The sequence below is a fragment of the Scyliorhinus torazame genome, chromosome 27, assembly GCF_047496885.1.
Source record: "Scyliorhinus torazame isolate Kashiwa2021f chromosome 27, sScyTor2.1, whole genome shotgun sequence".
Taxonomy (NCBI): domain Eukaryota; kingdom Metazoa; phylum Chordata; class Chondrichthyes; order Carcharhiniformes; family Scyliorhinidae; genus Scyliorhinus; species Scyliorhinus torazame.
Genome location: NC_092733.1, coordinates 20,757,981 through 20,778,634, shown reverse-complemented (window position 1 = coordinate 20,778,634; position 20,654 = coordinate 20,757,981). Strand labels below are relative to the sequence as shown.

General features: G+C 49.2%; 1 protein-coding gene and 1 long non-coding RNA gene across 5 annotated transcripts in view; one reads left to right on the top strand and one right to left on the bottom strand.

The window, feature by feature from the left end:
• LOC140403285 (uncharacterized) overlaps nt 1-20,654 on the top strand; it is a 203,775-nt gene that overhangs the window by 6,240 nt on the left and 176,881 nt on the right. The gene's annotated exons all lie outside the window — the stretch shown is intronic.
• smarca4a (SWI/SNF related BAF chromatin remodeling complex subunit ATPase 4a) overlaps nt 11,361-20,654 on the bottom strand; it is a 196,260-nt gene continuing 186,966 nt past the window's right edge. For 2 of the 4 annotated variants that reach the window (XM_072491080.1, XM_072491082.1), the window contains 7 exons: nt 18,567-18,785; nt 17,964-18,214; nt 17,053-17,161; nt 16,225-16,326; nt 15,207-15,336; nt 13,520-13,659; nt 11,361-12,179 (listed from right to left, as the gene is read on the bottom strand). In XM_072491080.1, coding sequence (XP_072347181.1) covers nt 12,147-12,179; nt 13,520-13,659; nt 15,207-15,336; nt 16,225-16,326; nt 17,053-17,161; nt 17,964-18,214; nt 18,567-18,785 — 984 coding nt within the window. In that variant the 3' untranslated portion in view covers nt 11,361-12,146. The remainder of the gene's footprint in view (nt 12,180-13,519; nt 13,660-15,206; nt 15,337-16,224; nt 16,327-17,052; nt 17,162-17,963; nt 18,215-18,566; nt 18,786-20,654) is intronic. The other 2 variants (XM_072491081.1, XM_072491084.1) reach the window with 1 other exon arrangement.

Genomic DNA, 20,654 nt, shown 5'->3' with positions numbered 1-20,654 from the left:
GTTTCCAAAGGTGGAAGAGGGACTGGTGGCGGGACTGGGGGCCCCGATTGGGCTGGAGGAGCTGATGAAAGGGATAGGAAGCATGCAGGCGGGGAAGGCACCGGGGCCTGACGGTTTCTCAGTTGAGTTCTATAAAAATATATGGACCTGTTGGGCCTGCTGTTAGTTAGGACCTTTAATGAGGCAAGGGAGGGGGGGGCTTTACCCCGAACGATGTCCCGGGCACTGATCTTGATCCTGAAGCGGGACAAGGATCCCCTGCAATGTGGGTCTTACAGACTGATTTCCTTGCTAAATGTAGATGCCAGGTGCTGGCAAAGGTCTTAGCCACGAGGATTGAGGAGTGTGTGCCGCAGATCATCCATGAAGACCAGACGGGGTTTGTGAAGGGGAGACAGTTGAACGCGAATGTGCGGAGGCTTTTGAACGTTATCATGATGCCGGCGAGGGAGGGGGAGGCGGAGATAGTGGTGGCGATGAACGCTGAGAAAGCCTTCGATAGGGTAGAGTGGGGGTACCTGTGGGAGGTGCTGAAGAGGTTTGGGTTTGGGGAGGGGTTTGTCAGGTGGGTTAGGCTGTTGTATGAGGTCCTGATGGCGAGTGTGGCCACAAATAGGAGGAGGTCCGAGTACTTTCGGTTGCACCGAGGGACGAGACAGGGGTGTCCCCGTCCCCCCTGCTCTTCGCACTGGCGATTGAACCCCTGGCTATGGCACTGAGAGAGTCGAGGAACTGGAGGGGGTTGGTGCAGGGTGGGGAGGAGCATAGGGTGTCGCTTTATGCGGACGACCTGCTGCTGTATGTGGCGGACCCGGTGGGAGGAATGCCAGAGGTAATGAGGATCCTTAGAGAATTCGGGGACTTTTCGGGGTACAAGCTCAATATGGGGAAGAGCGAGCTGTTCGTAGTTCAGCTAGGGGACCAGGAGAGGGGGATTGGCGAGCTCCCACTAAAAAGGGCGGGGAGGAGCTTCAGATATTTGGGGGTCCAGGTGGCCAGGTGCTGGGGGGCCCTGCATAGGCTTAACTTTACAAGGCTGGTGGAGCAAATGGAGGAGGAGTTCAAGAGGTGGGGCACGTTGCCGCTGTCCTTGGCGGGTAGGGTGCAGTCAATCAAAATGACGGTGCTCCCAAGGTTTTTGTTCCTGTTCCAGTACCTCCCCGTGTTTATCCCGAAGGCTTTTTTCAGGCGGGTTAACAGGAGTATAATGGGGTTTGTGTGGGCGCGAGGGACTCCGAGGGTGAGAAAGGTGTTCCTGGAGCGGAGTAGAGATGAAATGAAAATTAAATGAAAATCGCTTATTGTCACAAGTCGGCTTCAATGAAGTTACTGTGAAAAGCCCCTAGTCGCCACATTCCGGCGCCTGTTCGGGGAGGCTGATACGGGAATTGAACCGTGCTGCTGGCCTGCCTTGGCCTGCATTCATAGCCAGCGATTTATCCCTGTGCTAAACAGGCCCTGATTGCTCCTCCACTAGCCATTTGAAATGGTATTGGTGGAGGTGCCGATTCCTGAGTAGCGGCTCCCTAAAGACAGCCACAACCCCTGGGAGAGCTGCGATGCAAGGCGACCATGCTCCTGACTATGAGAAGGTCCTGGTAAAAGTCAGGCAGTGCCTGCAGAGGGTGACGTAGACCCTGCAGATCTATGAACAGGAGCTGCACGCATAATTCAGGCCATGCACCTGGTGGAAGAAATGCGTCACTAGGGCACAGCATGGTGGAGGGGGTTGAACGCAAAGGTATCGCTGCAGGGCCTGAAAGTGCCTGGCTGCCCTCCCTAAGCGGGAGACTCAGAACCACAGCAGTGACCCAGTGCAGTCTCTTGTCCCAGAAAAACTCTACAAGCATTCTCTGGAGCTTTGTGACAAAGTCAGGGGGAAGGGTCAAATTTTAATTTTTTTATTTTAAAGTAGCCAATTTTTTTTCCAATTGTGAGGCAATTTAGTATGACTATTCCACCAACCTTGCACATCTTTGGGTTGTGGGGGTGAGACCCACGCAGACACAGGGAGAATGTACAAACTCCACATGGACAGTGATCCAGGGCCAGGATCGAACCCAGATCCTTGCCGCCATGAGGCAGCAGTGCTAACGACTGCGCCACCTTTGGGGAGGGGTCAAAGTGACCAGCTGGTACCACAACATGGAGGCTATCAGCTGGTTTATGATGAGATCTCGACCCCTGTAAGATAGCACTCGGAGCAGTCCTGTCCAGTGTCTGAAGCGAGCAGTGACCTTGGCCTCCAGATGCTGCCAGTCAGCCGACCAGGGTTCCCCAGCCGGGCAAAGATGGACTCCCAAGCAGAGGAGGTTGGTCCTGCTCCAGGTGAAAGGCCTGAGCTCCTCTGGGAGGGGGTCTATCTGCCACGGACTGACGACTGACCAGGAGTCCGGAACACTTGGCCAAGTTGATCCTGACAGAAGACGCGGCGGAGTACATAGCCTGGCACTCGCATCCTCAGCAGGTCAGAGAGTTGGTGAACATGAGGAGTACGTCAAAGGCATAAGCCGAGAAGACCAACCCAATGCCCGGCCTGCACAGAACCAGTCCCGACAGCCTCCTCTGCAGGAGGCACAGGAAAGGCTCCATGCAAATAGAATAGAGTTGGCCAGATAAGAGACAGCCCTGATGCACTGCTCTCCCAAAGTGGGCAGCACGGTAGCAGTGGGCAGCATGGTAGCACAGTGGTTAGCACTGTGGCTTCACAGCACCAGGGTCCCAGGTTTGATTTCCGGCTGGGCGATTGTCTATGTGGAGTCTGCACGTTCTCCCCATGTCTGCGTGGGTTTCCTCCGGGTGCTCTGGTTTCCTCCCACAAGTCCCGAAAGACGTGCTCGTTAGGTGAATTGAATATTCTGAATTCTCCCTCAGTGTACCCGAACAGGCTGCGGAATGTGGCGACTCGGGACTTTTCACAGTAACTTCTTTGCAATGTAAGTCTACTTGTGACAATAAAGATTATTATTATTATTATTATTATTAAGTGAAGGTGCGCCGTCGGGACCCGTTAACCCTAATGAGACACTCCGCGCAGTGTACAGAATTTGGATCGGGGCGACAAAATGCGTCCTGAACCCGAATGCTTGCAGAGTCCTGAATAAATATTCGTGATCCACCCTGTCGATCGCCTTTTCCCGATCAAGGGACAGGAAACATAGAATCACTGCAGTGCAGAAGGAGGCCATTTGGCCCATCGAGTCTGCACCAACCATCTCAAAGAACACCCTACCTAGGCCCACGACCCACCCTATCCCTGTAACCCAATAACCCCATCTAACCTTTCGAACACCAAGGGGCAATTTAGCATGGTCAAACCACCTAACGAGCACATCTTTGGAATGTGGGAGGAAACCGGAGCACCCGGAGGAAACCCACGTACACACGAGGAGAATGTGCAAACTCCACACAAACAGTGACCCAAGCCGGGAATCGAACCTGGGGCCCTAGCGCTGTGAGGCAGCAGTGCTAACCACTCTGCCACCATGTCGCTCGACAGACCAGCCCTCTGGGAATGATGGACCAGATCCCGGACCAGATGGATGTTATCGTGGACTGTGCAGCTGGGACCGTGTAGGACTTGTCAGGGTGGCTCATGTGGTCTAGCACAGTGCCAAGACGCAAACAATTGTAGTCCATGCTGAGGAGGGAGGCCGCTCACCAGTTTTTAAGATGGCAGCGATCTCCCCTCTTTGGCAGCAAGGTAATGGTGGACCTGCGCCATGAGAGAGGCATCTCCCCAGTCGCAATACTTTCCCCCAGGACCCACACGTAGTCGCTCCCCAGGATGACCCAGAATGCCCCGAAGAACACCACGGTCAGCCCATCCAGCCATGGCATTTTGCCCCTGAACAGGCTGTCGAGGGCACCAGTCAGCTCCTCCAGCCATATAGGGGCATCAAGCCTCCTGGTGCCCTCCGGGTTGACCTGCAGGAGGTCCTCCCACAAACTCTGCGAGCATCCTCGCTGGAAGGATCCGGGGAGAAAAGGGTGCTGTAGAAGCTTCGGAGTTGCACCCTGACCTCCTCCGGATCAGAGATGAGGGACCTGTTGTCAGCCTGCAGCTTAACGAGCTGCTGAAGGACCCTTTTTCCAGCGAGTAGAAGAAGGGGAGCCACGGCCCCTGTCTGGATCCGCGACCTCACATACGCGGTGCAGGACCGGACAAGTTGCAGGTCCTGCAGAGAGCCCTTCTTCTCTCTGTACACCAGCAGCAGGGCCATGTCCTCATCGGGCTGACCGAGACGTGACTCCAGGTCGAGCACCTCCTTTTCCAACTCTTCAAACCTGGATTTCCACCTCTTTGCCGACCCCCTCACATATTCTTGACAGAAGAGTCTTTCCCGCGTCCCACCATAGCCTCAAGGAGGGGAAGCCTCTCTGCTTCCTTCTCCAGCTAGTCAAGAAGCGATGAAACAAGCTCAGAAACTGCTCGTCCTCCAGCAGCAGATGTTAAAATGCCAGTACACGGACTGCGACTGAGCGCAAGACAGGGCGAGCCCCGCCCACACCAGACGGTGGTTCGAGCACAGTACCTGCTGCACAGGCCATCAGGACGTGGGGCACGTGCGCCCTGGAAATGTAGAGGCAGTGAATTGTGGATGCTCCAACCCCAGGCCTCACAAAGGTGAAGACGCTGGAGTTAGGATGGAGAGTTTGTCAGACGTCCACCAAGTTAAAGAACCTGACCAGGTTCCTTAACTTCACCACCGCATGAGAGCCGCACTGGTTACCGAGGAGGTCCTTTGTCCCTACGGTGCAATTAAAATCCACTCCTCCCAGGATAAAGCACTCGCCTTGCGTTGATGGTGCCAAGATGAGTAGACACTTGCTCAAAAAAAGTTGTCTATTGCTGGCCAGCTTGGGGAGCACAGACATTCACAAAATGAAGTACCTTGCTCCCTCTCGTGCACCATCAGATGGAGTAATCGGCCTGTCACTGGCTCCTTGACCCCCAAGATCTCCGGCTGAAAATATGGAGCCACCAAGATAGCCATGCTGCCTAAACATGAGGTCAGGTGACCCATGTAGACTCCCCTTCGCCACTCCAGGAGCCACGTGGCTTCGTCTCCCGAAGCGGTGTGAGTTTCTTGCAAGAAGTACATTGCCTACTTCCCGTCCTGGAGGACTGAGAAGCTCTGGAACCTGCGGAGCGTGTCTCTGCTGCCGGTCACCTTCATGTCAGCAGGAAAGTGCCTCCTTCACCTTTTCAGTGCTCAGAGGGAGCAGAGGCGCATGTGTGCCCCTCCAATCCCTGTGGAATACAGTGAGGAAAGATTTCAGCCAGCACTACTCCGGCGCATCCATATCTCCTGCCTCTTAAAAGTAGTCGCGGGAGACTTCCGGTTGCGGCGATGCAGAGCTAAGCCGCGCGTTTCGGCAGCTCCCGTGACAACGGAGTTTCGGGCTCTGCAGAGGAGCCCCAACGGAGCTTTTTTTAAATCAATCCCGTGTGAGAAGGTGCAGTGAGGTCCCCCCTCACAATTTATGGCAGAGATCAGCGCTGGAACGACGAGGAAAGAGGCCCTGGAGCAGAGACCAAAACGAGGGGAAAAAGGCAAGATGGCAGAGGGCGGAGAGCGAGCAGCGTGGGGGCCAGACCAGCAGGAGTTCCTCGGACGATGTGTTCCCTCTGCTGTTTGCATTAGCAATTGAACCTTTGGCCATGGCGTTAAGGGAGTCGGGGAAATGGAAGGGGGTGGTTCGAGGGGGAGAGGAACATCGAGTGTCACTGTACGCAGATGACCTGTTGCTGTATGTGACGGATCCAGTGGAGGGGATGGTTGAGGTAATGCAGATCCTACGGGAGTTTGGAGACTTTTCGGGCTATAAGCTCAATGTGGGAAAGAGTGAGCTCTTTGTGAACCATCCGGGGGACCAGGGAAGAGGGATAGATGACCTACCGTTGAGGAGGGCGGAAAGGAGCTTTCGATACTTGGGGATTCAGGTAGCTAGGAGCTGGGGGGCATTGCACAAACTTAATTTGACACGGCTGGTGGAACAGATGGAGGAGGATTTTAAAAGGTGGGACATGTTGCCACTCTCGCTGGCGGGTAGGGTACAGTCGGTTAAAATGGTGGTCCTCCCGAGATTTCTTTTTGTATTCCAATGCCTCCCAATTGTGATCACTCGGGCCTTTTTTAAGAGGGTAAGCAGGAGCATTACGGGATTTGTGTGGGCGAGCAAGACCCCGCGGGTAAGGAGGGGGTTCTTGGAGCGTAGCAGAGATAGAGGAGGGTTGGCGTTGCCGAATCTGGGTGGTTATTATTGGGCAGCCAACGTGGCAATGATTTGTAAGTGGGTGATGGAGGGAGAGGGGGCGGCGTGGAAGAGGTTGGAGATGGCGTCCTGCAAAGGAACGAGCCTGGGGGCGCTGATGACGGCACCACTGCCGCTCTCGCCGACAAGGTATACCACGAGCCCGGTGGTGGCGGCAACGCTAAAGATCTGGGGGCAGTGGAGACGGCACAGGGGTGCGACAGGAGCCTCGGTGTGGTCCCCGATCAGAGCCAATCATTGGTTTGGGTAATCATCGGCACAGGGACCGATCAGAGACAATCATCGGTACAGGGGCTATTTAGCACAGGGCTAAATCGCTGGCTTTGAAAGCAGGCCAGCAGCACGGTTCAATTCCCGTAACAGCCTCCCCGAACAGGCACTGGAATGTGGCGACTAGGGGCTTTTCACAGTAACTTCATTGAAGCCTACTTGTGACAATAAGCGATCTTCATTTCATTTGTCCCAGGAAGGATGGACGGGGGATTTCAGAGCTGGCATCGGGTAGGGATTAGAAGAATGGGGGACTTGTTCATTGACGGGACGTTTGCGAGCTTAGGGGCGCTGGAGGAAAAGTTTGGGCTACCCCCGGGAAACGCTTTCAGGTACATGCAAGTGAAGGTGTTTGAGAGGCGGCAGGTGAGGGAATTTCCGCTACTCCCGGCACAGGGGATTCAAGATAGGGTGATTTCGGGCGTATGGGTCGGGGAGGGCAAGGTGTCGGCGATATACCAGGAGATGAAAGAAGAGGGGGAGGCTCTGGTAGAGGAGCTGAAGGGTAAATGGGAGGAGGAGTTGGGGGAGGAGATTGAGATGGGGTTATGGGCTGATGCCCTAAGTAGGGTTAATTCCTCTTCCTCGTGTGCCAAGCTTAGCCTGATACAATTTAAGGTGGTTCATAGAGCGCATATGACGGGAGCGAGGCTGAGTAGGTCCTTTGGGGTGGAGGACAGATGTGGGAGGTGCTCAGGAAGTCCGGCGAACCATGTCCATATGTTTTGGTCATGCCCGGCACTGGAGGGGTTCTGGAGGGGAGTTGCGGGAACAGTATCTAAGGTGGTGAAAGTCCGGGTCAAGCCAAGCTGGGGGCTAGCACTATTTGGAGTAGTGGACGAGCCGGGGGTGCAGGAGGCGAAAGAGGCCGGCATTCTGGCCTTTGCGTCCCTAGTAGCCCGGCGAAGGATCTTGCTAATGTGGAAGGAGGCGAAGCCCCCCAGCGTGGAGGCCTGGATAAATGATATGGCTGGGTTTATCAAGTTGGAAAGGATAAGGTTTGCCTTGAGAGGGTCTGCGCAGGGGTTCTACAGGCGGTGGCAACCGTTCCTAGACCATCTCGCGGAGATGAAGGTCGGACAGCAGCAGCAGCAACCCAGGGGGGTGGGGGGGACATCGTTCGTGTGGGGGGGGGGGGGGGGGGGGGGGAAGGGGGGTTCCTTTGGGGGGCATGTGAGCAAGAAAGCACATGAATGATCCGGAAACTGACATGTACGGGAAGAATCCAATGTACAAAGTTCTGTATTTTATTGACTTGCCATGTTCATGTCTTGCCACGCGAGTTCTTTTTCTTTTCTTTGTTGGCGGGGGGGGTTTGTTTGTAAGGTGGAAAATATTGTTATTGAAAAATTCTTAATAAAAACATTTTTTTTAAAAAAGTAGTTGCGGGAAAACTTAATGAGCAGCGCAATGTCCGACCACCGGCCGAGAGCTAGCTGCATTCACTTTTGGAGACCGCGGTTGGCATGTAGAAAATCCCTGGGTTCTCATCGGGGGATGAGGTGCGACTCGGTGTTGGGCATCAGGGAGTTCACCGACTCACTACAGATGGACTCAAAATCATTCCCCGTGCCCCCCACCGAGCAGACGTCCTCCTTTGGTTAGTTGCCCTCTGGGGCTGAGTCCCCCACCACATTGAGTGTGGCGGATGGCACGGATCCACCAACTAGCTCTGGGTCTGCTCGATTCTATCCTCCAGACAGGGTCCTCGCTGTGCATGGACCAAATTAGCATATTTAAATCATAATTTAAATATGCCAGGACCGCTTGAGGCCGGATTCTTCTGGCTCCGGTACTCTCCATTCCCGCCGGCACAGCATGAAGCCGGCGGGAATCACTACTGGTCTCCGAGACCAGACGCAATGACCATCCTGGGGGGGGCTCTGAGGCCCCCAGGTGGTTGGGGACATGGCACTGCCAGGGTGCCAGGAGGGATGGGCCTTGAAGCGGGGGGGGGCTGAAGGGGAAATCCATTGGGAGGGCACTTATGTCAGCGATCCTTGGGGGGGGGGGAACTGAAGCCCTGATGCTTGTGATGTTGGAGGTGGGGGGCCTTTATTGTCACTTTGAAATTGGATTTCTCGGTGAAGCTGGGCTTTCAAGTGTGTTTAGGCCCCGCACCTCTAATGGTGCAAAACTTGTGCCCCTCCAAAAAAATTTCAAACGTGGGTGGATTGCAATCAGGATCACGCTGACTACATTTAGAAATCTTTTGGGTGAATTCCACTGCTAAGGTGAGATGACTTATAGCTTGATCAAAGAAGCAGATTTTATCGAACATTGTAAAGGGAGAGAGAGATGTGCTGATCCACAAAGGATAATAGCCCTGTACAGATCTTTAGTTTGAGATCATTTAAAAGTTTCTCGGTCTCTAATCTGCTCTGAAATGAAATCATTCTTCTATTTCCACCTTTCTGTGGCTCCAACCTCGAACCTGCTTATTTAGGTCTCTATTCTCCCAAGAATCTATGGTGTTCTATAATGAAACAAATAGTGAAATGCATTTGCTGTCCTTGGTTCACTTGATATGGTCAAATGCATTTGAAGAAATATGGAATCTGTATACTTATTAATATCCAGGCACACAACAGCCTAATCATAGAATGGTTGCAGCACAGAAGGCAGCCAATTGGCCCATCGTTTTTATGTTGCCTTTCTGCAGATACACATCTATCTTTTGCTTGGAACTGATTTCACTGTCAGGGTAAGCTCTACCCTCGATTGCTCAGACCTTTCTGCAGCTCACACACAACTGGTAGATTCACATGAGAAATCAACTGACATGCCGGAAATCTTAGGAAACAGTTGTGATATTCAGAAATGAGAATCAAATAAAAACTTTGAAATTAGGCGAAAATCTCGGGCACAAAAACATTGTGTTCTGGTCTATTCAGTCATGACTAGTTAATCTCTGAGCAATATCACATCAAATTTGCCATGCAATAATAGATCATTTAGTGCACCTGATCTAAGCTAGTGTTTAGTCTCCACTCCATCGAACCCTCTTAGAATATTTTTATTCCTTTTTCCCTCATACACTTCTCTAGTTTCCCCATTAATGCAACAATTTACCTCATCTACTCCATGTTGTAGCAAGTTTCTCCTGAATTCTTTATTGGATTGATTAAAGACTACACTATCTAAATGGAAGGATCGTCTCTATACCTACCCTCTCAAAATCTATCATGGTATTAAATCTATCAGGTAATCTCTCAGCCTGTTCAGTCTTTCTTGATTTTTAAAAACATAAATTTAGAGTACCCAATTATTTTTTTTTCCAATTAAGGGGCAATTTAGTGTGGCCAATCCGCCTAACGTGCACATCTTTTGGGTTGTGGGGGTGAAACCCACGCAGACACGGGGAGAATGTGCAAACTCCACACGGACAGTGACCCAGAGCCGGGATTCGAACCCAGGTCCTCAGCTCTGCAGTCTCAGTGCTAACCACTGCGCCATGTGCCACCCCCTTTCTTGATATTTATAACCTCCTAGTTATACTATCCTTTTTCTTGCGCCTTCTGTAGGACCTCTGTATTCCTTTTGCAATATTGAGAGAATGCATACTACGCCATGTGTGAACATATGGCCAGCAGTGTCATCAAGTGAACTTGCCCAAACTAAATTCACTGCCACATTCTGATGCTGAAAGTCGTCGGTCCATTTAGATTTTAACTATTTTCTGGGGTCGATTTGCCTTTCTTTTTGCACATTCTGGTTTCATAGGAGCTTCTCTCTCTTGCTTGTATTCTGCTGGACCCATCCTTTGTTTCTAAACCTCACAGCATGCCATTTACTCACTCCTTACCCTTTGGTTCTCTCCCTGTCTCCTTTCTCCCAGCTCTATATTTGCTTAAATGTTGTTCATCTTCGAATGTTGTCCAGTTGCAATGAAAGATCATTGACCTGAAATGTTCAATCTAAATTCTCCACAGATGCTGCCTGAACATGCAGAGTGTTTTCCAGCATGAGAACATTCTTCAGTGACATGGCGGGAACAAATTGTGCATCTCCTTTTCAGAGGTGATAGTTATCTCAAAGCTCAATTATTCCAATGCGCTCATTACTGGCCTTCCACATTCTAATCTTGAGCTCACCCAAAACTCTGCTGCCCATATCCTAACTTTCGAGGCTCATTCACCCATCATCCCTGTACTCGCTGGCCCACACAGGATCCTGGTCCAGCAATGTTCTGGGATTGTGGTTAGCACAGTTGCTTCAAAGCTCCAGGGTCCCAGGTTCGATTCCCGGCTTGGGTCACTGTCGTGCAGAGTCTGCACGTTCTCCCCATGTCTGCGTGGGTTTCCTCTGGGTGCTCCGGTTTCCTCCCACAATACAAAGATGTGCAGGTTAGGTGGATTAGCCATGCTAAATTGCCCTTAGCGTCCAAAGAGGTTAGATGGGGTTACTGGGAATAGGGTGGAGATGTGGGCTTAGATAGGGTGATCTTTCCATGGGTCGGTGCAGACTCGATGGGCCGAATGGCCTCCTTTTGCACTGTAAATTCTATGATCTATGAACACCATGCTCCTCTAATTCAGGCCTCTTTCACAGCCCTGATTTTCATCGCTCCATTGCCAGTCATGACTTTAACTGTCTAAACCTCTCCATCTCTTGCTCCATCTTTAAGAGGATCCTTAAAACCTAGCTCTTCGACCAAATATGTCGACCTTAATATCTCTTCGCTTGGAACTCTGTGTCAAATGTTGTTTGATAGCTCCTGTGGAGTGTCTTAAGACAGTCTAATGTTTTAAAGGTGCTATATAAATGCAAATTGTTGCCATAAAAGGCAAACATGTACACAAAAACATAGACACAGTCAAGTATTTATTTTATTGTAGTCCAGTGATAATGACAGTACAGAATTCCTTTGCAGTCTGTAAAGTGGGAGGTTTTGACCTGTTTAAAATACAGTATAGTAATGGGAGTAAATTCCTACACACATGCTTACACAAGTCACAGTACAATGAGGCAAGGACTGCATGTGACCGACTGCGCTCGCACGGAGAAAGGAAACAAAATAAACGTCTAGAAAAATCAAGTATTCCCAAAAATCATGAGTTTTTGTTCTTTCTCTGGTCAGACTTTTTCAAGTTGTCATTTGTTGTGCAGAATGCAGTGCACCATCCAGCAACGAGTTAACTCACGGGTTAGTGTCATAGTCCACGATTCGACTCCATTTGGTTAATTTAATTAATGTAACGATTAACCAGATGGATTATATATTACACGGTGTGAGGAAACTCAGCAGGAAATGAAAAGTAAGGGTAGGATGGGTAGGAATTAGATTGTGGGATGCCTGCAGTTAGCAGCTGTGTTCTTGTCAGAATTAATGTTGTTTGCACAAAACGATGCCAGCTTGGAAAAGCCCCATACCAATAACGCCACTGTGAACACGACCGGCTTCAACATGGCGAGACACTAAGTTGATAATCCTACATGCCTTCTCTCTCCTGCTGTAAATATGCAAGTTTACATCGTATACTAAAAACGTAAACTACACTGCTAGCCGGACACAGGTACGAGAACATCGCACAGTCACTTTGTGAAGGATGGACAATGCCCCAGTGTAGATTCCGACACAGAATGTTATCCTGAGATTAATCTTCTTCGCTACCAGTTCCTGACCGTTCCTGAAAAAGTACAAAAACACACAAAAATCATAAGAATATAAGAAATAGGAGCAGGAGTAGGCCATTCGGCCCCTCTAACCTGCTCCACCATTCAATAAGATCATGGCTGATCTTCTACGTCAACTCCACTTTCCCATTCTATCCCTATATTCTTTAATTCCACTAGTACCTAATAATCTATCTCTGTTTAGCATTTACTCAGCAACTAAGCATTCTCAGCTTTCTAGGGTTGAGAATTTCCAAAGATTGACAACTCATTAAATGTTTGCATTTCTCTTCATCTCAGTCCTAAATGGCAACCCCTTATCTTGAGACTATGACCTCTAATTCTGAACTCCCCAGCTAGAAGGAACATCCTCCTACAACTACCCTGTCAAGCCTCTTAAGAATTTTATATATTTCTATACATGAGATCACCTCTCATTCTTCTACATTCTAGGGAATATAGGTCTAGTCTACTCAATTTCTCATGGTCTAAAACGTGCTGTTCTGTCTTCATCCCTCTCCCATTGCTTCAGTTCTCTACTTTTCAGTGCACCTACCCAGCTGAAAGCTTGCTGCATTTTAAAGTCTCTTGGTAAATCTCGTGACAGTAAACAAGACAGTTGTGATCACTGATATAATTCCGAATGTACAACTTTGACATTCCTGATATTCCCACCCCACCTGACACACCCTTCCCAACATCTGGTACTTTACCCAATTGCCCATTCTTCATATGTGGCCTGATTTGAGTATTAGGAAAGGTTATACAACCACAGGGGTGATTGCCAGAGCCAAACCCAATCCTAATCTCACCTAATATTCACATAGGTGCAGTTTCTAGCAGGCATTGTTGGATAGCGATCAGAAGTACGAAGCCTGGTTGATTTCTCGCTTTCCTGGTCCTGGGAACAGTAAGATCAGTTGTCGAACCCATAAATTCACACTGGTCAAGATCAGGCCAGAGTAAATTGATATAAATAGACTTGTAGTTAAGAAGGTACAGCAGCTTCATCTTGCAGAGGTAGGATGTGAGTTCCTGATCTCAGGCTGGTAACTGCGGGGGCAGAGGTGGGGGTTGAGGTGGGGAGAAGGGTGGAACACACGGGCAGTTTTTGTCCTTCTAGTATTGCATGGTGCAGTGCAGTTCGTACAAAAAGCACAAAAAACTTGTTAACTGTCCTTGGTGAATTAATTGGCAGACAGCTGCAGGTCTCAAAAGCTACAACTTTGAATGCATGAGGTCAACATGGAGGAGGCTATAGGCCACCCAATACTGGAGATCCCGTGTCACTGGCTTAAACTCAACTTTGTACAATGTAAATACTGCAATAACGGGCTCAGGTACTGGGTCCCACCTCATCCACTTCCTCCTCCGTGTCATCGTCGCTTACAACGGGTTTGGATTTCGAGGTACGGCTGGAGCGTTTGCGCCCTTTCACTCGATCCTGGCTCTTCTCCTTCCGGCCTAGCTTAATCTTCACTTTCACTGAACGAGCTGAGAGATAGAGAGAGATGGAATTACAAAGGGCGTACCTAATCCAAGTACATTCACTCTCTTCACAACTAGTAACAATGTAATAATTGGGAGTCAGAGTTCCCACAACCCTGGCTGTCCTCATTCCCCAATTCAGTAATCAGTCAGAATATGTTCCCTTGACCCAAGTGTGTTCCCTCCACCGAGGAATAATCATTATTCACTAAATTGTTAAATCAGTCAGTGTATTCCCCTGATCCTGAAATGTTCCCTTGATCCTGGACTTGCTTGTTCCCTAATTCCTAAGATGGCAGCTCCTGGCCATATGTTTCATATCAATATCCTCTTCAGACAGGCCATTATGAGGGTTTCCTTCTTCCCGAGGGGACCCTACTCTGGTAGAGTGAGCAGCTAAGCCTCTTTCCCTACAGTGGCAGGGTGGTCACAGCCCGGCTAACAGAAGGAACTGGGCAGACTGATGAAGGGGAAGTAAAATTCTGGTATGTCTTCCCAACAGTGGATGAATGGTAAACAGTGAACACCGCAGATCCCTAACCAACATGACAATGTTGGCAGGTATAGAATACCACCATTTAAACCAAACCATTTGCTGTCCCTCCACCTTGCCCAGTCACCCCAAATCATCAATAACCTTCCAATGCAATCGCAGAAGGAGTAACACCTGCGCCTTTCCCTACTCACCATCCAAGGCACTAAACACCAGTGATTTACTTGCACTTCTTTCAATTAAGTCTAGTGTATTTGCTTCTCACAATGCGGTCACCTCTACATTGGGGAAACACAGACTGGGTGAACACTTTAAGGCATACCATCGCTCAGTCTGTAAGCATGACCTCAACCTTACTATCACTTGCCATTTCAATTCATCATCTTGCTCTTATGCTCACATTTCTGTCCTCAGCCTGCTACAATGTTCCAATGAAGCTCAATGCAGGCTGGAGCAACAGCACCTCAGCTTCCGATTAGGCACTTTACAGCCGCCTGGACTCAAATTCAACAACTTCAGGCCACAAACTCTGTCCTCCATTTTGAATTCCCCAAACCAAGTGCCAATCCATATCCAGTTGTCATGTTTTTGTTTTCAGACAGTGCTGACCTCTTTCACTGCTATTGATATATTCTGCTATTATGCTTTCAGATAGTGCTAATTTTATTCTGCTATTAACACCCACTCTGGACCAAAGTTTTTGTCTTTATACTTATCAGTACTACTCCCTTTCCTTGACATCTTTGTCATTTAATCTCTCCCACCCGCTAACCTATCCCTGACCTTCTTCTTTGCTCCACCTCCCCCTCCCCGCTTTTTCAACAGTATAAAACCCATCACATCTCTACCTATTTCAAGTTCTGAAGAAGTGCCATATTGGACTCTCCACAAATGCCGCCACACTTGCTGAGTTTCCCTGCATTTTGTTTTTACCCTGAAGTAATTTCTTAGCCACTCTTCTGAAGGGATTTCTGTGGCAGTGGAGTAATCCAAGATGAACTGGGAATAAAAACTGACACTCCCACAGCAAAATGGAAACTGAATTCCCCACAAGTCTTACATTCTGATTCCGATCCTTCCTCTTCCTCCTCCTCTCCTTCCTCACTATCATCTTCGCTGTCTTCTTCCTTCTCGATTTTCTGCCGCACACTGGTGAAAACAGATTGAAGCACAATCGAATCCTCATAGATCTAAGAATGTCAGAAAGCGGGTTTGATTAGCTGCAGTTACAATGGCAACAAAGTCAACTGGTAAGGTCAGACAGCGGTTCTAAAGTTTTGCTGGTTTCCCCTTCCAAGCAAGGGAAGGCATTTTCAACAAGCTTTAGTCAGGAGATTTAATGGGTAGTGGCAGGATAACTTGTGGGGTGAGCATCTGATGGCTGAACAGATTGGGATCATTCTATGCCTCTGCATGGCTTGAATGGATAATCTTCAATAATATTTCTCGAGGGGAGCAGGGATTGCTGATAAGACTAATAAATGGATAAAGTGAGGTATCTGATTACAAACAAAGATAACACAATTAGTCTTTATTAACAGACACACTTGAGTACCAAAGAAAGGAAGTTATGCTAAATCTTTATGAGTCCCTGGTTTGGTCTCAACTGGAATATTGTCACCAATTCTGGGCACCAAACATGTCAGAGTCTTAGATTCAGTGCAGAGGAAATTAACCAGAATGGTACCAGGGATGAAATACTTCAGTTACATGGATTAGAGAAGGTGGGATTTCTCTCCTCAGAACAGAGTAGGTTAAGGGAAGGTGTAATAAAATTATGAGGGGTTTTGATAGGGTAAATAAAGAGCAACTATTTCCAGTGGCAGGTGGGTCAGTAATCACCAGAAACATATTGTTGAGAATTGGGGAAAACATGGGGCGGGGGTTAGGTAGACCCGACCAAATTTTGTTACGCAATGAGGTATTATGATCTGAAATACACTGGCTTAATGTGTGGCGGAAGCAGGAGGGGTACAAGATAATTGATTCTTCTAAAAACCAGACACAGGCACAAAGGGACAAATGGCCTCCTTTTGTGTTGTACAATTCTATGATTCCAGACTTCTTCTGTTACCCACCAGTGATCCCTCCAGGTTGTAGGTCTGTGCATTCTGACACAGCAACATCACATCTCTTTCCAGGTCATTGAGACTGCGGTACTTGTGATTACGGATCCGCTCCTACCGAGAAAAAGGTGGCTGTCAGCTCATTCACCTGCAGAAGTTCCACAAATCTAAACCTTCCTCCCAGGAATGTGCAGTGACTGTGATTAGTGCCTGCTGTTACTCAAAACGGATTATAACTCACTCATAAACTGGCTGGGGTTCACTGAATCTCTGCTGGGTGAGTTTGCAGAAACAAAATGCTCCAACTGCACTCAAAGGAAGGAAGAGCTGACAGGGTCAGCGCTTCTCCAAAGAGCACTTCCCATCAACCAAATGCAGAGTGACTCTCAACGCAACAGAAGGGGAAACTTCAGCACAGGCCATTGCCATGGCGGGTGAAGACAAAATCCCTGATAATGAAAGAAAATAATATGGGATCCAGAGGGGGCACAGAGTGGGTCATGTACTATTGAGCTTTTCAAGGGCCATCGGATTGGGCCATGTACTATTAAGCTGTGCCATGTACCATCAGACTTGGGCACGAAGTCTGGGGTGCAGATTCTCACCTATTATTCTTCAAGCCAGCAGAGCCTGGCTGTTGCATATGCCCACTTCATATACAGCAATGCTACAGTCGCCCCTCCACCAGCTATGAAAAGATGGATGATGGAGAGAGGAAAATATTTTGAAATCCTGGAATGGTCCATGTAGCATATTTGGAAGTTACAGTTACTGCATAAAACCCAGCATTCAGAGCACAGTTTAAACACAGTACTGTCATGAAAGTGGTTGCGAGTGTACCTTGATTTTCCGGAAGTCGACGGGTTTGCGGATGAGTTCATAGTACTCTGGAAGCTCCTTGCGAGATGGAAGTTGAATGAAGACTTCGCTGAGCTGTCGGCCAGTACTGCTTTAAAACAGAAAAAACACATGTCGATTATCAGCCGTTCACGGCACAGAAGGAGTACTGTGTGAACTATAAAGTGCTGGTGTCTGCCGACACTGCATAAACTTAGTGGAATAACACTGACATCTCACCCTCAATAGAACACACACTAACCAGCCTTTAGCAGTAACATGCTGACTCTTGTTTTAGTTTTTGTGCTAATTACAGACTTCAGAATCTTGAGCTTCAGCTTTGAGAAGATGTGATGTAGGAGAGAATCTTGCAACACAGAGGGAGGACATACAACCCATTGTGCCTGTGCTAGTTCTTTGAACCTACTATCCAGTTAGTCTCACTCCCCTGCTCTTTCTCCATAACCGTACAATTTTCTCCATTAAAGTATTTATTCAATTTTCTTTGTTGCCAAATCTGTTTTCATTTCCCTCTCAGGGTTTGCATTTTGGATAATAACCTGTTGTGCAAAACAAAGTCCCCTCAATTCACCCCTGACTCTTTTGTCAATTTACTTGAATCCACGTCCTCCAGAATGGAATATGTGTGGTGCTCAGCTATACAGACCAGTAGATCCCTAGCTCCAACCCTAGTTTATGTACCTCATACAGCTCACCCAGGGCAACAGTTGGGATATTACCTGTACCATTGATCTCAGCTTTGCCTTGGCTAAGGAGGCAGGAAAGGCATCTGTCTCTCTGTCCTACTTCTGAATGCCATGTAACGCCACCCTCCCACAGCAGCCCCCCCCATGACTTTCTCATAGCCCACAGTGATCCTCTCACTAATCCCCCCCAGTGACGGTCTCACTAACCTGTCCTTGTATTTGATCACCGCCTCCACAGTTTTCTTCATTTTTTTTGTGAGGTTTGGGGGGTTTGGCGATAGTTTTTCTGCTGGCGGCCGGCCACGTTTCTTCTTCTTCTTCTCGTCATCGTCCTTGTCCCGGCTGCGTGTACTGGTGGTCGCCATAACAATGGGCGGGTCAACATCTCTCTTCCGCTTGCGGGCTTTTTTCTGACGAACCTCTTCTTCAATCTCCTCAAGGTTGCCCTCTTCTATGGCCTGTTGGGAGAGAAAGGGATCAGAATGAAACCCATTCTTCATGTTACCTTACTCAGCCAGCGGACCTGTGCGGTGTAGGTGCTTGTGCAATCCTAATATGATGCGATAGTGGGACTTACAGTTCAGATGTTTCTATTATCACGAACATCAGCCAACAGGTATAGTTGTTAACTCATTCCTTCACCTGGTTTCATTGATCATATCCACCAATTCCTGCCATGACCATTTGAACGTAGTCTGCCTCTGAAAGGATTTATCTCCTTGGGTGATGATGGTGCTGTGTTTGGCCTGTGCTGCTATGTATAAAAACACCCAACGATTGGGCTGCATTCCCACGCACTCACACTCCTACCTTGAGCCACTGTTTCTCGGTTAAGGAGTCGCTGTAGTCCACTTCCTTCCGCTGCCGCGAGCCTCGGCCAAACATTTTCTCCTCCTCCTCCTCGCACGTCAGCCTCTCCACCTCAGCATCGTCTTTCAAGATCCAGTTTGGAAGCTCGTCTTCTTCCATCAAACGTGGTTTCCGCTTTGGGTTCCTGGCCTCCTCCCGACGACGGTCCAAATCCATCCGCTAAACCAAGCAAGAGAGAGAGACACACACACACAATTGAGTAGGCTTTCATCACTCACATCCTTTCTTTTTGGGGTCTACAATTGAGTGTGAGCTCTGGTACTTTCTCAATCACACACTGTCTGCTTGCTGCCTCAGTCAGACCACCAAGGCAAGTCACTGGACCCCCACTCCCTGCAGAATTTCCCCTACCAGTGTGAAGCACCTGTGGTGCAGAGCGAGGGGCTCCCATGTTGAAGGAAAAGCTCACATAATTCCCAGCAAAAGTGGAAAGAACTTATATTTTTATAATGCCCTTGACAGAGAAGCCCCAAAGTTTTTTTACAGCCAATTAACTGAAGTGTAGTCACTGTTGTCATGTAGGAAACACAGCCAGGTTACACACAGCAAGATCCCACAAACAGCACTGTGATAATGATCAGAAAATCTAATTTAGTAGTTGAGAGATATGTATTACCCCAGTATATTGAAACAAACTGCCCTACGTTTTCTTGGGATCTTTTGAACGTCCACCTGATTGAACCCCGGTTTAATGTCACATCTGAAAAATTGCATCTCCAACAATGCAGCACTCCCTCAGTGCTTCATGAGAGCATCAGCCGAGAATTTTGTGCTCAAGTCTATAGAGTGGAACTTGAACTCATGAGCATCTGATTCAGAGGAGAAAATACAACCACTGAGCCATGGCTGGTGCTTCCTGGTGCCTGAGCAGTTAAAGACAGTAACAACTGTAGGACTAAACCATGGGATCCGAAGGTTCCAGCTTCAATTCGCTATCTGTACAGAGTCAGTTGGTTTCAGCAAGGTCATAATGGAGTAGGGCTGCTACAATTGGCTTCAGTACCCTGGATTTAGGGGGGGAACAAATCAGACAGGGTTCCTTATATCACTACTCAGAAATTAACAATGCAACGTGCATCAGTGGACACTGGGCAAGGACTATCAGGCAAGATGTGATATATTTGAAAGTTGAATATGCGGCTGATACTCTCTAGGCTCATGCCTGAAGCAAGACAACCCGGGCAAGATACCCAGTAGGTTTGAAGGTCGATGGAAACTAGGCAGCAGCAGGAGGTAGGATCTTCAGAAGAGGAGAATAGGGGAAGCACGGTGGCGTAGCGGTTAGCACTGCTGCCTCACAGCACCGATGTCCCAGCTTTGACCCCGGCTCTGGGTCACTGTCTGTGTGGAGTTTGCACATTCTCCCCATGTTTGTGTGGGTTTCGCCCCCACAACCCAAAGGATGTGCAGGTTAGGTGGATGGGCCACGCTAAATTGACCCTTAATTGGAAAAAATGAATTTGGTACTCTAAATTTATTTTTAAAAAAGAAGAGGAAAATAGAAAGTTGGCATGGACAAGATGTGCTGAATGGTCCCCTTCTGTGCTGTAACATTTCTATGGTTCTAAATCAGGGAAAAACAAGGCGGGATTCTCCGACCCCCCGCCGGGCGGGATTCTCCGGCGGCAGTTTTCCAGCAGGGCCGGTTGGGGGCTGTTGGCAGCAACCCCCCCCCCCACCCCGGCCATTCTCCGCCTCGCGATGGGCCGAGTGGCCGTCCGTTTTCGGCGGATCCCGCCGGCGTAAATCAACCCAGGTCCGTAACGGCGGGACCTGGCACTGCGGGAGGCCTGCGGAGTTGGCGCAGAGAGATGTGGCCCCGGAGGCGGGCCCCCACGGTGGCCTGGCCCGCGATCGGGGCTCACCGATCCGCGGGCGGGCCTGTGCCACGGGGGCACTCTTTCCCTTCGCGCTGGCCGGCGTAACGGTCTACCATGGCCGGCGCGGAGAAGAAACCTCCCTGCGCATGCACTGGGATGTCGCCAGCACATGCTGGCGCTCCCGCGCATGCGCCAACTCGCTCCGGCC